At 40.5% G+C, this 20,390-nt stretch overlaps 1 protein-coding gene across 2 annotated transcripts in view; it reads right to left on the bottom strand.

Moving 5' to 3' along the window:
- srek1 (splicing regulatory glutamine/lysine-rich protein 1) overlaps positions 1 to 13,680 on the bottom strand; it is a 42,934-nt gene extending 29,254 nt beyond the window's left edge. The window contains exons 1-3 of one of the 2 annotated variants that reach the window (XM_083793880.1): positions 13,429 to 13,680; positions 10,115 to 10,248; positions 60 to 178 (exon numbers count right to left, since the gene is read on the bottom strand). In XM_083793880.1, the coding sequence (XP_083650006.1) occupies positions 60 to 178; positions 10,115 to 10,248; positions 13,429 to 13,565 (390 nt within the window). In that variant the 5' untranslated portion in view covers positions 13,566 to 13,680. Of the gene's footprint in view, positions 1 to 59; positions 179 to 917; positions 1,826 to 10,114; positions 10,249 to 13,428 lie in introns of those variants that run through there. The other variant, XM_083793881.1, reaches the window with a different exon arrangement.
- Between the last annotated feature and the right edge of the window lie 6,710 nt (positions 13,681 to 20,390).

Raw genomic sequence — 20,390 nt, forward strand, 5'->3', positions numbered from 1 at the left:
AGTACCTTTCCTTTCCTTAGTCCAGTTACCCTGCAGGGTAAACATAGCACCTTTCTTACCGTGTGCATGGGCGTGGCGGTGGGAATGGGCAGCAGACCCGCGCCGGGCATCAGCGTGGGGACGGGTGGCGCGGCCGGGGCCAACAGAGACAAGGCTTTGCTCTCCTCCGGGATCTTCCCTGTTGTGGGGGACGGGGGGGGGGGACGGACGAGAAAAGCAGGCGTTACCACGACGAAATAACGGTTAAAAACTGTCCTCTGTTTACTCCTCTATGTCTGCAAAAATTAGCCCCACTGTTAATTCTAGAGAGAAAGAGAGCAGACACTTCCCTCGTAATACAGCCTACAACGTAGTTATAAGTACGGGTGGGTAAATAGTTTCTACGCATGATTCAAATTTTCTTTTTTTTATTCTCTACTGTGAAGACACGCAAGTCAAGCGTCGTCATCATCCTCACTTTGGTACAAAGTATAAAAGCTAATTTTCTCCCCGTGTATTTTGAAATAGTAATTTGGCAAAAAAATAAAAAAGCAAATCACACAAATCCTATAACTTTCAAACAAATTGAAAAATAATCGTTTAAAAAAAAAGTTGTTTTTTTTTCCTTGGGGTTTTTCTTTTCATAGAATAGAAAATGAAAAACAAGAACATTTTATTTTTAATTTTAATTAAAAAGATAAGTGCAGAGAGAGAATTAACCCATTTTGGTGTTAGCATCATGTTATGCTTTAGCTATTGAAAAATAGCAGACCTACAAGCTCTACGAGCTTGTAGGTCTGCTATTTTTGAAAAATCGAAGAACGACTGACATAATAGAAACATAGCTTTTTCAGAAAACAGTCAGGATGTAGAAGAACATTTTTCTCAGGTCAAAATGAATGAATAAGTAGTCAACAACAGGTTGGTGTATGGGTCACCTGTACTGTCTGGGAACACATTGTGAACAGTGGAACGATCATATCAAGCATGTGTGGGGGGGGTGTTTTCTGTCTTTTCTCTCTTTTCCCCTCCGGGGCGGAATCGGGTCAGATCGCAACACAAGACAACCCCAATGGCTGCATCGCTAATATGCACACAGGACATCAAATACAGAGAACAAACAGATTTAAGAAAAAATAACGTGTAGCAGGGGGAAAAAAAAGAACATTAACCTGGCAAGAACTCATGAAGCTCAGAAACAAACCGATTAAGGATTATTATTATTTTTTTCTTTTCCATCTCATTTCTGATTTTTTTTTTTTCTTCTTTTCATTTTTGTTTTAACTGGAGCAAATAATAATAATAATAATGATGATGATGATGATGACGGGGAAAAGCTACTGTTGTACGAATTAGCATCATGATGGCTAACTGTATATGCATCAAACCAGCGGTCACTCAAACAAAGAATCAAGTCAAAGTTGGAGGCACTAAAAATATTATTGACAATAATCTTATATTAAGAGAGAAAGACAACCAGGCTGTTCGTTCCTAGTTTCCAGTGCGGGTCAATGTTACGGTCAAACAAATTAAACTAGTTTCCAGTGCGGGTCAATGTTACGGTCAAACAAATGAAACTAGTTTCCAGTGCGGTTCAATGTTTTACGGTCAAACAAATGAAACTAGTTTCCAGTGCGGGTCAATGTTTTACGGTCAAACAAATGAAACTAGTTTCCAGTGCGGGTCAATGTTTTACGGTCAAACAAATGAAACTAGTTTCCAGTGCGGGTCAATGTTTTACGGTCAAACAAATGAAACTAGTTTCCAGTGCGGGTCAATGTTTTACGGTCAAACAAATGAAACTAGTTTCCAGTGCGGGGTCAATGTTTTACGGTCAAACAAATGAAACTAGTTTCCAGTGCGGGTCAAACAAATGAAACTAGTTTCCAGTGCGGGTCAAACAAATGAAACTAGTTTCCAGTGCGGGTCAATGTTACGGTCAAACAAATGAAACTAGTTTCCAGTGTGGGTCAATGTTTTACGGTCAAACAAATGAAACTAGTTTCCAGTGCGGGTCAATGTTACGGTCAAACAAATGAAACTAGTTTCCAGTGCGGGTCAATGTTACGGTCAAACAAATGAAACTAGTTTCCAGTGCGGGTCAATGTTTTATGGTCAAACAAATGAAACTAGTTTCCAGTGCGGGTCAGTGTTTTATGGTCAAACAAATGAAACTAGTTTCCAGTGCGGGTCAATGTTTTACGGTCAAACAACTGGCACAGACTTAAAGCATTGATCAACTGTGCCCGAGTCACAACTTTGATTAAACGGAAAAAAGGGAGAAGTAAATTAAAGTTTAAAATTAATCCCATTACCATTATAATTAATTTATACATGCCTGTTTACTGCTTCAATTATTTTTTTTAACGCTCCAAAACAAAGGCAATGGAAAAATGTGTCCTTTTTGATTAATGGGGTGAAAAACAGGTCTGTAACTGTGAGTGGTACAAATGGACCCTTTGGTACGGGTCCATTTGGTTCCATTTTCTACACACTCAGAGAATTACTAGTAAAACAAACTTTGAGTGTATGTTGGTGAAAAGAAACCTTTGAATGCCATGCCTGTTGTGATCTAAATGCATTTCAAAGTGAAATAATAAAAAAATGGTTGAGAACTTGAGGACTATAATATACTTCCTGCCGATGTGGAAACAGGTGGCTTCCTGGCTACGGAACTATTCGTGGGAACTATGCACAAAAAAACCCCGAAAACTGTGATGCGACAATAGTTGATTCTGACATCATGACTAGACACTAGTATTCATGGAATCCTGAACAGAACTAGACATTATATACAGCTCTACAAGCAGAGTAGGAGACAAAGAGAGAGGTTAGGTTGTTTTGTTAGAGATCTTCACAGAACTCCCCCACGTGTGTGTGTGTGTGTGTGTGTGTGTGTGAGTGTCACACACACACTTTCACCCCCGTCTCCAAACGAAACGCCAAGTTCCTTCGGCAAAACCTGCATTAGAATACAATCGAAAAAAAACACAACGTTGCAAGCTGCAGGAGAAACAGGAGAGAACAGAGAGTTGGGGTGGGGGTGGGACAAAAAATTTCAAAAAAGAAACATAACAAATTAAAAACAAAAATGCTAGAGAGAGAGAGAGAGAGAGAGAGAGAGAGAGAGGGCAATACTGCAGTTTTTCTAGACAAAGAGAGAGAGAGAGAGAGAGAGAGAGAGAGAGAGAGAGAGAGAGAGAGGAGAGTTGGACAACATGTGAAAAGTATGAAAGGAAAAGAAAAAAATTCAAAAAACGAAAATAATAAAGTAAAAATAAAACGAAAATAAAAAGAGACAAGGTGTCCATCTTGGAAGGTTCTTTCTCTCTCCTGGGTCACATAGTTTCCCCCCCTGGTGGGCTGCGGTGGGAACGGCCCCATCGTTTTCGTGGGGAGGAGAAGTGGTAGTGGGGCTTGTTGGAAAACAAAGCCTTAGTGTGGAAGTGTAACAGCTGGGCCAGCTCTAGTATCTGATATGCACACATAATCACACAGAGAAAACATACAGAACCAAATTAATAAACTCAGTAGGTACCCAGAATCCTTTTTAAACTCAGTAGGTACCCAGAATCCTTTTTAAACTCAGTAGGTACCCAGAATCCTTTTTAAACTCAGTAGGTACCCAGAATCCTTTTAAACTCATTAGGTACCCAAAATCCTTTTAAATTCAGTAGGTACCCAAAATCCTTTTAAATTCATTAGGTACCCAAAATCCTTTTAAATTCATTAGGTACCCAAAATCCTTTTAAATTCAGTAGGTACCCAAAATCATTTTAAACTCAGTAGGTACCCAAAATCCTTTTAAATTCATTAGGTACCCAAAATCCTTTTAAACTCAGTAGGTACCCAAAATCCTTTTAAATTCAGTAGGTACCCAAAATCCTTTTAAATTCATTAGGTACCCAAAATCCTTTTAAATTCAGTAGGTACCCAAAATCATTTTAAACTCATTAGGTACCCAAAATCCTTTTAAACTCAGTAGGTACCCCAAAATCCATTTTTTTTTCCTTTTTGCAACCAAGTCACGTTGGAGCAAAATAAGATTTCTTTTTTTTTTTCCAGAGGAGAAAACAGATTTTTTTTCCTTCATTTTCTTTTTCATGTACATAAAAAAAGGAACACTGTCGCCGTAAAAAAAAGAAAAAAAAAAGAAAAACAAATAGAAAAACAACAAACAAATAAACAAACAAAAAGGAGAAAAAGAAAAAAAAAAGATGGAGTCATTAGCCTTTTCGTCACAGCTATTTTATTTTTACCATTTCCCTGAAACAATTACGGAAAACCACTCAGATACAGATACTTTAACCCATTTTGGGCGGAAATTATGTTATACTTTAGCTATTGAAAAATAGCAGATCTACAAGCTCATGAGCTATGAGCTGGGGGAGTCCCTGGAACAACATATTTTCAGATGGGGGGGTCAGCAGCCAATTACATATATTTTTTGGGGGTCCTTTACATGAAATATTGAGAACCACAGATATAGAAACATGAGGTTTTTCAGAAAATTGTCACGATTTAGAAAACTTTTTATTATTTTCTAATTCCGACGTCAGGCCTAAATGGGTTAATTCAACTAGACGTTTGTCTAACTGGGATGGCGTCCGTAGTTTAACAGTTATTGCGGCGCTGAGGTCATAGCATATGTCATAGCATATATATAGGCTTGTAGAAAAGTCCTAGAAAGTAGAGAGGCTGATATTCCATACGGCACTCGGAGGGACATCCGTCGACTCGGCCGCGTTTCGATTGGTTGCGCTCCGCTGCGTAATCGTCTAACGACGAATTGATTGCAGGCTTATCGGTGGTCGTCAAAAGACGACGCTTTGCCATGAAACGATCGATTCAAATCCCTGTCTACAGCAAGGCAACATTAAAAAGATTCAAATCCCCGTCTACAGCAAGGCAACATTAAAAAGATTCAAATCCCCGTCTACAGCAAGGCAACGTAAAAAAAACATCTCCACTCTTCCACCAGATGGATAAACATCATTGACTCGAGTGAGTACATATATGGGGCACACAAACTGACCCATGCACTAATGTGTGTGTGATCAATTGTATGATTTATTGATTTGATTTATCTGCGCGCCTCCCTTCCCCCCCCCCCAAACAAGTTTACAATCAGTTTACACTGGACCACAATGTGACAGCTAGTGTCGAAGTGTCCTTGAGCAAGACTCTGAACCCCCAAATGGCTCCCCGTTAGGGATGGGTCCGATTAATCGATTATCGTTGATAGGACCCGAAATCGATTATGAAAATTAATAATCGATAATCGCTTTTTTTTTTTTTTTTCTGTTTTTTTTTTAAATGAAAATCTGTTGGAAAGGCAATATTGTCATCCAAACAGGACAGGGCTATAGGCCTACCAAAGTGTGCCTGGGATGTGTCTGTGTAGCTGCATGACTGAGAGGAGTGTGAGTGGAGATTGATTCCAATCAAGATACAGGTTTGGAGGATTTAGCAGGTGTTGGGAATTTACCTAATCAGGCCTAGGCTGGGGTTGCTATGGTGATCAATTGGATCAACAGTGGTCCAGGGACCACCAGTGGTCCTCATTTAAAAGATGGAGTTAGTAACCAAATGGACCCTTATTAACTCTCAAGAGTTACAATTATTGTTAATCAACTACATCAGGGGTTCCCAAACTTTTTTGACTTAGGTACCCCTTGGGGGGAAGATTGTTTTTATTTGTAGGGTTCATAAAAAAAAAAAAAAAAAGTAAAAAAAAAAAAAAAGAAAACCCAAACGATTAATCGATCAATCGTTAATATTGAATTATACAAATCGATTTTCATTTTGGACACATTTACACATCCCTACTCCCCGTGTGCAGGTTGGTGCCTTGCATGGATCCCTCCGCCATCGGTGTGTGAATGTGCAACCTGTAAAAGCGCTTTGGATAAAAAAGCGCTTTCTAAATGCCCCCATTTGACAATGAAATATAAAGCTCCCATCCAGATATGTACACGTATATAATAGTCATGTATAATTGTATATTATGCAATCGATAATAATAATAATAATCGATCAAAGCTCCCCGAAGGAAGGTTAGACGTAACATTTGAACAGATCTTTAGTTGTTGCAGCAGTTGTGACTTTTTGCCTGTAGCCTTAGAACCCGTTCTGGACTGAGGTCTCGCTGCTATTCCTCGTGCAGATCGGCTATTTTTGCCGTTTGTGAGGACGCACACCTTAGAGTATATATTTATAGAGAAGGCACCCAGAGGAATCCCTGAGGCGAAATGGACATAGTGGCCGGATTTGGTATTGCAGCTCGAGCCAGCGCTGCTCCGTTGACTATCATTGCGCACGTTCATGTGATTGTGGCCATGACACGTGAACGAATGTTTCATACGTGAACGCGCACAAACGGCACAATGATAGTCAACGACCAGCGCGTTCATGTGTTTGGGGCCAATCCACCCCAGAATGCACTCTGTTCCTACCAGGAAGGAGGAGTGAATCCGCCTCATGCGCTTTTGAGCAACTCAATGCAAGTGGATGGAAGGAGAACTCGGGTGTCTTCTCTATAGATATATAACTCTATGACGCACACACACACACGGCCGCTCGTCACTACGCGGCATATCAAGACATATTGTGCCGTGTATGGAATATCAGCCAGTCGTGGGGCTACCGTTGGCAGAACACACATGGTGTGGTGGGATATTAAGGAACGCAGCACACGGGGGGGCACAGCCTCAGAAAGCAGGCAGACGGAACAGCGACCAGTGGCCTCGTCACACCGTTCACACAGACATTCCAAAAACAGACGGTCAGTCGTCGTGGAAGGCAACTAAGTACATTTAACCCGTTCTGACCTGAGATCAGATTCTAAAAATGTCTATCACATCCTGACAGTTACATTTTTAACCCATTCTGACCTGAGATCAGATTCTAAAAGTGTCTTAGATTTTTCAAAAATAGCAGACCCTACAAGCTCGTATCGCGCCACTCGGTGGCGCGATATGAGCTTGTAGATCTGCTATTTTTCAATAGCTAAAGCATAACATGATGCTGACACCAAAATGGGTGCCCGGTCAGAATGGGTTAACCCGTTTCGGGCGCTGGGAACCCCTCTTGGTGTTTTGAAGAATTATGTCATACTTTAGCTATTTTTTAAAGATCGTGAAAATGTAGCGCAAATCTTTGAATGTGTATTCTTTCAGAGCGACCGGCTCAAATCGTTGGACGGTCCCTGGAACGACAGATTTTCAGATGAGGGGTCGGGTGGCCAATTAAACATATATTTTTTGGGAGTCCTTCACATGGAATTTGGAAGTTTGAGAACGACTGACATGGAAACATGTTTTTTTTTTCCCGGAAAAGAAAACATTTGTAGAATAGTCCTCAGGTCTAAAACGGTTAAAGGACAACTTTAGTTTTTTTTAACCAAGGTTCATGTTTTAGTTTGTTATTAGAGAAAGTAAAATAAGAGTGTTATTTTTTCTTCATTTGCTGCTTTCTTTCGTTTTAGGGAATTTAGCTGTTTTTGACAGGGGGCATTCGAGCATGGGGCTAAATATGTATTGTTTTACTAAATTTTATAGCGATTTCTTTTTTTATCATTTACTATAGTCCTACTAGACTCCAAGAAATTACATCTGGCCACAAAAGATCACAAGATCTACTGAATGTGTCAAACTGACACATTGAGCCTATGACACACAGTGTGGCTTCCTCCCAGTAGGCCTCCTTCACATTCAGTAGATCCTGTGATCTTCTGTTGCCAGATGTAATTTCCTGGGGTCTATTAGGACTATAGTAAATAGTAAAAAAAGAAATCGCCATAATATTTTGTAAATAAATACATATTTAGCCCACACGGGGAGAACATGTGAGGGTACCTACCCTAGGGGACACGGGGAGAACATGTGAGGGTACCTACCCTAGGGGACACGGGGAGAACATGTGAGGGTCTGTCTCTCTCTCTCTCTCTCTCTCTGTCTCTGTCTCTGTCTCTGTCTCTGTCTCTGTCTCTGTCTCTGTCTCTCTCTGTCTCTCTCTCTCTGTCTCTGTCTCTGTCTCTGTCAAAAACAGCTAAATTCCCTAAAACGAAAGAAAGCAGCAAATGAAAAAAGATTAACACTTATCTTTTACTTTCTCTAATAACAACCTAAAACATGAACCTTGGTTGAAAAAAAACTAAAGTTGTCCTTTAAGTAGTACTATTTCGGGGGTAGCGTTACTTTACTTACTCGAGACATTTTTGGCCCGATAATAAAATTGCCGTTATGGCCGATATTACTGATGTCGATATGATCTCATTCTGTATTTTTTGTTAAATTATACCGGTAATAATAATTTTGTCCATTCTGCACGGCAGGCTTCGGCAAGTCAGATTCAATTAAATGTAATGTTGTGAGCTTGTAGATCTGTTCAAGCCGGTACTTTGGGCTCGTTTCATCTGTAAAGACAAATCGGACCGATTGATTAAATCGGAGCGATAACTAGAATTGGCCGATGCAGATGCGTTTGACGATTAATCCATTTTGGGCGGGAAACCCCTTTTGGTGTTAGCATTATGTTATGCTTTAGCTATTGAAAAACAGCAGATCTACAAGCTCATAGCGCGCCACCGAGTGGCGCGCTATGAGCTTGTAGGTCTGCTATTTCTTTTAAATCGAAGAACGACTGACATGGAAACATAGGCTTTTTCAGAAAACTGTCATTTTTAGAATCTGATCTCAGGTCAAAATGGGTTCATCTCCCATAGTTTTGAAGACTTGGGAGGTAAATTATGTACTTTTAAATCCACTACAATACCTCTGACAGCCTTTAGTTGGTTACTATGCAGTTTTAGAATATTGACACATAACTGCAAGCCCAATGTTGTACTTAAAAGCTGTTCAAAAACTAGGCGATTGTCTTAGTATACTTCTGATTTGTCATATTATCTGCCGGACGCAATTTCTTATTAGCAAAGCCTGAAGGTGGTCAGTAAGACTGAAAGATTGGAGTGTGCGGAGCGCGATTCATGTGTCCCGACGTTCAACGTCACAGACACCGTTCAATGGTTCATACATCGCAATAATCAGTATGACAATTAAATCGTCAAACTTTAAACGTTGTAATCGTGACAGCCCTAAAGAGTATTTCCGTTACATTATATGGTATTTTGACTTTTTTTAGAATATCTTTATAAAAAGTGGGATAGGAGGCGAAGGGAAACTTATAGATGAACTGAATTATAGATTAAATAGATATCGTTGCCGTTTTTGAGGTTTCTAAATCAGTTCTATTGAACAGCCTTTATGTGTGTGTGTGTGTGTTGTTTCGAAAACAAATGGAAAGTAGTACAAAGTGCTTTGGACAAAACCACTTAACTCCATTGGACCCTCAACATGTCTGCTAAAGCAACTAACTCCACCACCTCTCATGGAAGTCATTGAACGCCAACGTTGTTGCTTTGTTTTCAAAATTATAAGGTTTTCTTAATTTCCTGACATTTTTATATTTTTCATTTCTGCCGAGTTGGGTGACAGCAGAGATATATTCCTTGTACTGTATGTGTTATCGTTTGAAATCAGATTGTATTATGAGTTGCTGGCGGATATACACTGGAATGGTTATGTTTTTTTTCTTCCTGTAATTATCTTAATTGCCGTGTCTGATAATCCCATGTGGGATGAGTCAAGACATTGCCCCCGGACACAGAAATAAAATATCCATCCATTCATTCATTCATTCCACATGGTGATATTGCTATTAACCCATTCTGACCGGGCACCCATTTTGGTGTCAGCATCATGTTATGCTTTAGCTATTGAAAAATAGCAGATCTACAAGCTCATATCGCGCCACCGAGTGGCGCGATACGAGCTTGTAGGTCTGCTATTTTTGAAAAATCGAAGAGCGACTGACATTTTTTTTAATCTGATCTCAGGTCAGAATGGGTTCATCAGACCAGTGTGTGTCCAGTGGAAAACCTCGTATGAATCTGATCTCAGGTCAGAATGTGTTAATGTTCCACCACTACAAACAGACAGACAAACAAACAGAATATATAGGTGACATCATCATCAAAGCCCATGTGTGCGTGTGTGTGTGTGTGTGTGTGTGTGTGTGTGTGTGTGTGTGTGTGTGTGTGTGATCAACAGCATAGCGTCATGTATGGAACACTCACCTTCCGCACACGGCACAACAATGAGAGCTCTGTCAATGAACACAGTGTTGGTCAGATGCTGAGCCACGCCCACACTGGACGACTCTCTGTACTTTATGTAACACACTTTGGACGAGAACGACTGGGGCGCGTTGCTGGGGGACAGAAGCAGAGGAGAGAGACAAGATCAATACGTTGCTGGGGGACAGAAGCAGAGGAGAGAGACAAGATCAATAGTAGTCTCCTGTTGCCGCTCGCAATTTCCAAATGCTTCCGTCGTACAGTCTGGAGCGACGGAAGCTCAAGCTCTGATCATGAGTGAAATATAAATGCTTCCGTCATACAGTCTGGAGCGACGGAAGCTCTGATCATGAGTAAAATATAAATGCTTCCGTCGTACAGTCTGGAGCGACGGAAGCTCTGATCACGAGTCAAATATAAATGCTTCCGTCATACAGTCTGGAGCGACGGAAGCTCTGATCACGAGTCAAATTTAAATGCTTCCGTCATACAGTCTGGAGCAACGGAAGCTCTGATCACGAGTAAAATATAAATGCTTCCGTCGTACAGTCTGGAGCAACGGAAGCTCTGATCACGAGTAAAATATAAATGCTTCCGTCATACAGTCTGGAGCAACGGAAGCTCTGATCACGAGTAAAATATAAATGCTTCCGTCGTACAGTCTGGAGCAACGGAAGCTCTGATCATGAGTAAAATATAAATGCTTCCGTCATACAGTCTGGAGCAACGGAAGCTCTGATCATGAGTACAATATAAATGCTTCCGTCGTACAGTCTGGAGCAACGGAAGCTCTGATAATGAGTGAAATATAAATGCTTCCGTCATACAGTCTGGAGCAACAGAAGCTCTGATCAATGATCATGAGTAAAATATAAATGCTTCCGTCATACAGTCTGGAGCAACGGAAGCTCTGATCACGAGTAAAATATAAATGCTTCCGTCGTACAGTCTGGAGCAACGGAAGCTCTGATCATGAGTAAAATATAAATGCTTCCGTCATACAGTCTGGAGCAACGGAAGCTCTGATCATGAGTCAAATATAAATGCTTCCGTCATACAGTCTGGAGCAACGGAAGCTCTGATCATGAGTAAAATTTAAATGCTTCCGTCATACAGTCTGGAGCAACGGAAGCTCTGATCACGAGTAAAATATAAATGCTTCCGTCATACAGTCTGGAGCAACGGAAGCTCTGATAACGAGTAAAATATAAATGCTTCCGTCATACAGTCTGGAGCAACGGAAGCTTTGATTATGAGTGAAATATAAATGCTTCCGTCATACAGTCTGGAGCGACTGAAGCTCTGATCATGAGTACAATATAAATGCTTCCGTCATACAGTCTGGAGCAACGGAAGCTCTGATCACGAGTCAAATATAAATGCTTCCGTCATACAGTCTGGAGCAACGGAAGCTCTGATCATGAGTAAAATATAAATGCTTCCGTCATACAGTCTGGAGCAACGGAAGCTCTGATCATGAGTACAATATAAATGCTTCCGTCATACAGTCTGGAGCAACGGAAGCTCTGATCACGAGTCAAATATAAATGCTTCCGTCATACAGTCTGGAGCAACGGAAGCTCTGATCATGAGTACAATATAAATGCTTCCGTCATACAGTCTGGAGCAACGGAAGCTCTGATCACGAGTAAAATATAAATGCTTCCGTCGTACAGTCTGGAGCAACGGAAGCTCTGATCATGAGTGAAATATAAATGCTTCCGTCATACAGTCTGGAGCAACGGAAGCTCTGATCATGAGTACAATATAAATGCTTCCGTCATACAGTCTGGAGCGACGGAAGCTCTGATCACGAGTAAAATATAAATGCTTCCGTCGTACAGTCTGGAGCAACGGAAGCTCTGATCATGAGTAAAATATAAATGCTTCCGTCGTACAGTCTGGAGCAACGGAAGCTCTGATCATGAGTCAAATATAAATGCTTCCGTCATACAGTCTGGAGCGACGGAAGCTCTGATCACGAGTAAAATATAAATGCTTCCGTCGTACAGTCTGGAGCAACGGAAGCTCTGATCATGAGTAAAATATAAATGCTTCCGTCGTACAGTCTGGAGCGACGGAAGCTCTGATCATGAGTAAAATGTAAATGCTTAATTATATGTATCTTTAAACGTTGAGCATAAATTTGGGTTCATTTTACACCAACAGTATTGTTAAACATCGGCATTACTTCATTTACAAGTCTACACAATTAGAGAATGTAGAAGAATTGTTATTTTGATGAACATTTGCCTGTTGTCTCTCCTAATGGTACCAACATCAATACAGCATGGAATTGCATGTGGACAAAATCTTATCCATCTTTAGTTTTGGGTCTGAGAGGCTAAATGTCATCAAATGGTGGCGCTGTGGCTCAAATGCTGAATAAATAATGGATCTTGATATGAAAAAGGGTTGAACACCACTGATATACACTGAAGAATATAGAAGACAAATGGCAGCATTCAATCAAAACAATACATTGTGTCTTCTTGAGGAAAAACACAATGTATTTAGCACAGCACAATTTAGCACAACACGATTTCCCATTTCTTCAATCTTGCTTTTAGATTAAAAAAAAAAAAACTACAGTTTCGTACAAAACAAAAGGCTGCCAAAACAAAATGATCCCCCCCCCCCCCCAAAAAAAAAGCATATGACTTGTTTCCATTGGGGTCCTTTGTATTCAATTCATCAAAAACTACCTGTAGCACACTTTTTTTTTTAAACAGAGTTAGGGCTTAACGCACAGCATTAAATAAATATTGCGGTAGAAAATGAAATTAATGATAAGAACATAACATCATGTTGTTACAGTCAGTCAAGTGTTGTTTTCGTCGACTAAAACTAGACTATAACACAAACATTCCAGGACGACTAAAATAAAATGCGATGAAAACGAAATTAAGTTTCATTCCAAAGACTATGTGACTAGACTAACCTATTCTGAACGGGAACCCATTTTGTTGTTGTTAGCATCATGCTATGCTTTAGCTATTGAAAAATAGCAGATCTACAAGCTCATAGCGCGCCACCGAGTGGCGCGCTACGAGCTTGTAGGTCTGCTATTTTTTTTTAAATCGACATTTTTTTTAGAATCTGATCTCAGGTCAGAATGGGTTAATCAGACACAGTGTGTGTCCAGTGGAAACCTCGTATAGAATCTGATCTCAGGTCAGAAATGGGCTCTAATGTGAATGTAGGCCGCGACACAGCAGCAGGAGTAGAGGCTATATTCCCCGGGGCCTCCACCAGGCCCCGGCGGAGCCGCGGTGTTTCCTAGCCGCCTGTGGCCGGGCCAGGGCAGCACTTACTCGGGCGGGTAGAGCCGCAGCTCCTCGATGTCCCCCAGGAAGCCGAAGAGCGTGCGCATCTGCTCGCTGCTCACCGCGGAGGACAGGTTGGTGACCTGGACCACGGCCGTTGCTCCTGACGACGTTATTACACTCATTTTGTAGCTTTTAAATTATATTATAAACGGTGATAAATAAATTAATTCGTTTTTTTTTTTATATATATAAAGGTTTAAGCGTATAATATAATATGCTTTTGCAGTGTGTTTGTTATTGAATATCACTGCTAGCCTCTCATCATCAGTGCGCAGCTAGCTGCTAGCTAGTGGCCCATTGCTGTTGTTGACTGACTGTTGTTGCCAGATATTGTGTGTGAGAGTATTGGAAATAAGTAAACCGGGTCTATGAAAACGAGCATACATATTACAAGCAGGGGTGGGCAACTGGCGGCCCGGGGGCCACATGCGGCCCCCACCTTCACTTAATGCGGCCCGCATGTTATTATCAGAATACTGATATAGTATTGATTTCAGCTGTTTACAATTCCAAACCCGACTAGTATTAAATGACTAGTACTACTACTTAATGACTAGTATTAAAATGTTAGTCTTTTCATGTCCAATGTAGTTATGTTAACAGTTCATAAAGTTAACAACTATAACTAAATGCATTTGAAATGCAATAAAAATGTTACTTTTCAGGATTCTAATTCAAAAATAGCAAAAGATTATTCAGGGTTTCAATTCAAATATAGCAAAAATAGCCGATCTACAAGCTCAAAAGCTTTTGAGCTTGTAGATCGGTAATTGATAATAATAATAACAACAACAACATGAGCACTTCCTATTCTTTTGTTTTAGAACATTTCAACAACACAAATCGTGTATATTATGGATGGAGGTCCCTGCTGGCATAAAATATTTCAGATGGCGGTCAGTTATAGTAGACAAAATAATAAATTATATATAATTATCTGAACATAATGGTATGCCAGGCAGCCAGGGTCGGACCTCTATGACGAATTTGAAATAATTAGGTTAGGGTTTCATGTCATGACATGAACCATTGGTTTAATTAAAGTATTACGTGAGAATTTGAGAAACAAACAAGCCCTCCAAAAAACCCGCAAACTAAGCCCAAAGTCGCTTAAAATACACGGACATGGCAAGCCTGGTTGCTGCTTTCCTGTACAAATGTTTTCTTTTACTATAGCGCCTCCCCGAGGTATGGATGTCCTAGTGCAACCACTTTTTTTCATTGATTGAAATATGTATTAACAGTTTGCAGAATTATAGTACATTTCAAGCACAAACTCAATACAGAGACTGTTAACTGTGAGTGGACGACCCAATTAAGCATTACACTTGTTTACAACTAGGGTCCACCATGTTCAATTCATCAAAACATTTAGAGACATACAAATAGACACTTCTATGTTAATGTTAATCACATGCAGTTGTGGGAAATGACTCGCTTTTTGATTGATCATTGATTTCATGATTTCATGATTTCAAAGCTTGTATTATATTGAACTGTACTTCCTGGTGCTTTTATTCTGCTGTTAATAAAGTATTCAATCAATCAATCAATACAAAAGAAAGTACTAAAAAAGACTAGAAATAAAGTATTGTCATCAGAATGTACATAATAAAGTGAATAATATTACCCAAAACGTCCCTCATTATCTATGCAGAATGCCCCATCATCAGGTCTTTGTTGATGTGATACCCGCTTTTGAGCAGCAGGGGTCAGCATTATACACCATTACACACAAAACAAACAGATAAAACCAAACGTCTCACTTTTTAACAAAATAAAACAAATACATGTTTGTTTATCTAACCTTACGGAGGTTTTTGTCAGTTGTTGTGTAATGAATTAGATGTTGTCAACAACACTTTAATTATAGAACAAGAACAACAACAACAAACAAATAAACAAACAACTCAACGTTGTTCTATGATTAAAGTTTTCTGTCTGCCTACAACAACACAGTATGCTAAAGTAGGCTAGCTAACGTTTTGATTGATTGATTGAAATATTTATTAACAGTTTGTAGAATTTACAGTACATTTTAAGCACAAACTCAATACAAAGACTGTTAACTGTGAGTGGACGACCCAATTAAGCATTACACTTGTTTACAACAGGGTCCACATTGTTCAATTCATCAAAACATTTAGTGACATACAAATAGACACTTCTATGTAGTTAAAGAACAGAACAGGAATTCATCATATAGGAAGCAAAAAGGGAAAAAAATCAGTGCAGTGTTACATCACTGCACAATATGCTCATTATTTAACTGAACCTGTAAGGAGGGTAGGCTACATTTGTTATGTAGCCTATAACCCATGACGGTGTTACATGTAGGTAAATCATCCACATGGGGTCATATGTTCTATACTTTTATTAGTGTTATTAAATACACAGCCATGGCTGTATTGTCTACGGTGAAAAGGAGTTCTGTGCGACATTTTGGTGGAACTTATTTAGTTATTTTCCGTTCCCCGTCTAAAAACAGTTGACCAGCATCACTTTACGTCAGTGGTTCTTCATTCAACCTTTTGAGGTGAAGGATCCACAAAGTCCACAGACCTCTGAAATAAATGCTGAATACACAGCTTCATTGTCTCCACCAGGCCGAAGGCATGTGGGGAGAGTATGTTTTGCACTCCGTCCGTCCGCGTGTCCGTCCGTGTGTCCGTGTGTCCGTGAACAGCTAATCTCGGCCACCGTTAACCCGGTCGATGCCATATTTTGCACACACACTCCCTGGATGCCAACCATGAACCTCTGCCCCAAACTTTCCAGAACGGCCTGTTATAGCGCCACCAGGAGGCCGCTTTGTGCAAAACAAGTTTTTCGATGCCATATTTTGCACACACACTCCCTGGATGCCAACCATGAACCTCTGCCCCAAACTTTCCAGAACGGCCTGTTATAGCGCCACCAGGAGGCCGCTTTGTGCAAAACAAGTTTTTGCACAGTACACCTACAGATTTTGTCCAAACATCACGCAAATTGGTACACAGTCTCTCTAGAGCCATTCAACCAAACGGGTCTTTCAGATTTATCAGACTCCATCCTGATTGGTTAAGATTGGCTTCCAAAATTCACAGGAGTGCTCAGTTTCAAACAAAATGCTGCAAATCATGTCATCAACACATCGCGTGATTTCCGTGAAATTGTGCACCCACATTCCCACTAGGCCGAGGACGAAATGCCACATGAACAATTTCAACTCAGCCTCAAGGTGGCGCTATAACTGGCCGAAAAGTGTTTTTACCTCTAACTGCATGGATCTGTGGATAACCTGGTGGAGACCTGTGCCCGGAAGGGCACTTTTTCTAGTTTGTAATGTGGTTATTGTTGGATTTGCATACATTTACGTAACACTTAATCAAAGAATCACCTGCACAGAATTTCTCGACAAAAAGTTCATAATAACATTTCTATGGTGAACTTTTATGAAACAAACGCTTTGCAGAATCAAGCCTGCCCTACAGCTGCGGACATTTCAATTTGATCAAATATGGGCTGTCAATGCAGGGCATTGCAGCTCTAGATTCATCTCATTATATATAAAAATAAATCATCCCATTATTAAAATAATCTAGTGTTGTAAATTGCGACTAAGTGAAGAGAGAGACAGTCAGTACAGTACAGTACAGTACAGTACAGTACAGTACAGTACAGTACAGTACAGTACAGTACAGCACAGCACAGCACAGGACAGTACAGCACAGTACAGTACAGTACAGTACAGTACAGTACAGGACAGTACAGTACAGTACAGTACAGTACAGTACAGTACAGTACAGTACAGTACAGTACAGTACAGTACAGTACAGTACAGTAGAGAGAGACAGACAGTCAGGACAGTACAGTACAGTACAGTACAGTACAGTACAGTACAGTACAGTACAGTACAGTACAGTACAGTACAGTACAGTACAGTACAGTACAGTACAGTACAGTACAGTACAGTACAGTAGAGAGAGACAGACAGTCAGTACAGTACAGTACAGTACAGTACAGTACAGTACAGTACAGTACAGTACAGTACAGTACAGTACAGTACAGTACAGTACAGTACAGTAGAGAGAGACAGACAGTCAGTACAGTACAGTACAGTACAGTACAGTACAGTACAGTACAGTACAGTACAGTACAGTACAGTACAGTACAGTACAGTACAGAGAGACAGACAGTCAGCACAGCACAGTACAGTACAGTACAGTACAGTACAGTACAGAGAGACAGTCAGTACAGTACAGTACAGTACAGTACAGTACAGTACAGTACAGTACAGTACAGTACAGTACAGTACAGAGAGACAGTCAGTACAGTACAGTACAGTACAGTACAGTACAGTACAGTACAGTACAGTACAGTACAGTACAGAGAGACAGTCAGTACAGTACAGTACAGTACAGTACAGTACAGTACAGTACAGTACAGTACAGTACAGTACAGTACAGTACAGTACAGTACAGTACAGTACAGTAGAGAGAGACAGACAGTCAGTACAGTACAGTACAGTACAGTACAGTACAGTACAGTACAGTACAGTACAGTACAGTACAGTACAGTACAGTACAGTAGAGAGAGACAGACAGTCAGTACAGTACAGTACAGTACAGTACAGTACAGTACAGTACAGTACAGTACAGTACAGTACAGTACAGTAGAGAGAGACAGACAGTCAGTACAGTACAGTACAGTACAGTACAGTACAGTACAGTACAGTACAGTACAGTACAGTACAGTACAGTACAGTACAGTAGAGAGAGACAGACAGTCAGTACAGTACAGTACAGTACAGTACAGTACAGTACAGTACAGTACAGTACAGTACAGTACAGAGAGACAGACAGTCAGCACAGCACAGTACAGTACAGTACAGTACAGTACAGTACAGAGAGACAGTCAGTACAGTACAGTACAGTACAGTACAGTACAGTACAGTACAGTACAGTACAGTACAGTACAGAGAGACAGTCAGTACAGTACAGTACAGTACAGTACAGTACAGTACAGTACAGTACAGTACAGTACAGTACAGAGAGACAGTCAGTACAGTACAGTACAGTACAGTACAGTACAGTACAGTACAGTACAGTACAGTACAGTACAGTACAGTACAGTACAGTACAGTACAGTAGAGAGAGACAGACAGTACAGTACAGTACAGTACAGTACAGTACAGTACAGTACAGTACAGTACAGTACAGTACAGTACAGTACAGTACAGTACAGTACAGTACAGTAGAGAGAGACAGACAGTCAGTACAGTACAGTACAGTACAGTACAGTACAGTACAGTACAGTACAGTACAGTACAGTACAGTACAGTACAGTACAGTACAGTAGAGAGAGACAGACAGTCAGTACAGTACAGTACAGTACAGTACAGTACAGTACAGTACAGTACAGTACAGTACAGTACAGTACAGTACAGTACAGTACAGTACAGTACAGTACAGTACAGTACAGTACAGTACAGTACAGTACAGTACAGTACAGTAGAGAGAGACAGACAGTCAGTACAGTACAGTACAGTACAGTACAGTACAGTACAGTACAGTACAGTACAGTACAGTACAGTACAGTACAGTAGAGAGAGACAGACAGTCAGTACAGTACAGTACAGTACAGTACAGTACAGTACAGTACAGTACAGTACAGTACAGTACAGTACAGTACAGTACAGTACAGTAGAGAGAGACAGACAGTCAGTACAGTACAGTACAGTACAGTACAGTACAGTACAGTACAGTACAGTACAGTACAGTACAGTACAGTACAGTAGAGAGAGACAGACAGTCAGTACAGTACAGTACAGTACAGTACAGTACAGTACAGTACAGTACAGTACAGTACAGTACAGTACAGTACAGTACAGTACAGTACAGTAGAGAGAGACAGACAGTCAGTACAGTACAGTACAGTACAGTACAGTACAGTACAGTACAGTACAGTACAGTACAGTACAGTACAGAGAGACAGACAGTCAGCACAGCACAGTACAGTACAGTACAGTACAGTACAGTACAGAGAGACAGTCAGTACAGTACAGTACAGTACAGTACAGTACAGTACAGTACAGTACAGTACAGTACAGTACAGTACAGAGAGACAGTCAGTACAGTACAGTACAGTACAGTACAGTACAGTACAGTACAGTACAGTACAGTACAGTACAGTACAGAGAGACAGTCAGTACAGTACAGTACAGTACAGTACAGTACAGTACAGTACAGTACAGTACAGTACAGTACAGTACAGTACAGTACAGTACAGTACAGTACAGTACAGTAGAGAGAGACAGACAGTCAGTACAGTACAGTACAGTACAGTACAGTACAGTACAGTACAGTACAGTACAGTACAGTACAGTACAGTACAGTACAGTACAGTACAGTAGAGAGAGACAGACAGTCAGTACAGTACAGTACAGTACAGTACAGTACAGTACAGTACAGTACAGTACAGTACAGTACAGTACAGTACAGTAGAGAGAGACAGACAGTCAGTACAGTACAGTACAGTACAGTACAGTACAGTACAGTACAGTACAGTACAGTACAGTACAGTACAGTACAGTACAGTACAGTAGAGAGAGACAGACAGTCAGTACAGTACAGTACAGTACAGTACAGTACAGTACAGTACAGTACAGTACAGTACAGTACAGTACAGTACAGTACAGTAGAGAGAGACAGACAGTCAGTACAGTACAGTACAGTACAGTACAGTACAGTACAGTACAGTACAGTACAGTACAGTACAGTACAGTAGAGAGAGACAGACAGTCAGTACAGTACAGTACAGTACAGTACAGTACAGTACAGTACAGTACAGTACAGTACAGTACAGTACAGTACAGTACAGTACAGTAGAGAGAGACAGACAGTCAGTACAGTACAGTACAGTACAGTACAGTACAGTACAGTACAGTACAGTACAGTACAGTACAG

Source organism: Protomyctophum parallelum, assembly GCF_964188405.1.
Source record: "Protomyctophum parallelum genome assembly, chromosome: 21".
Taxonomy (NCBI): domain Eukaryota; kingdom Metazoa; phylum Chordata; class Actinopteri; order Myctophiformes; family Myctophidae; genus Protomyctophum; species Protomyctophum parallelum.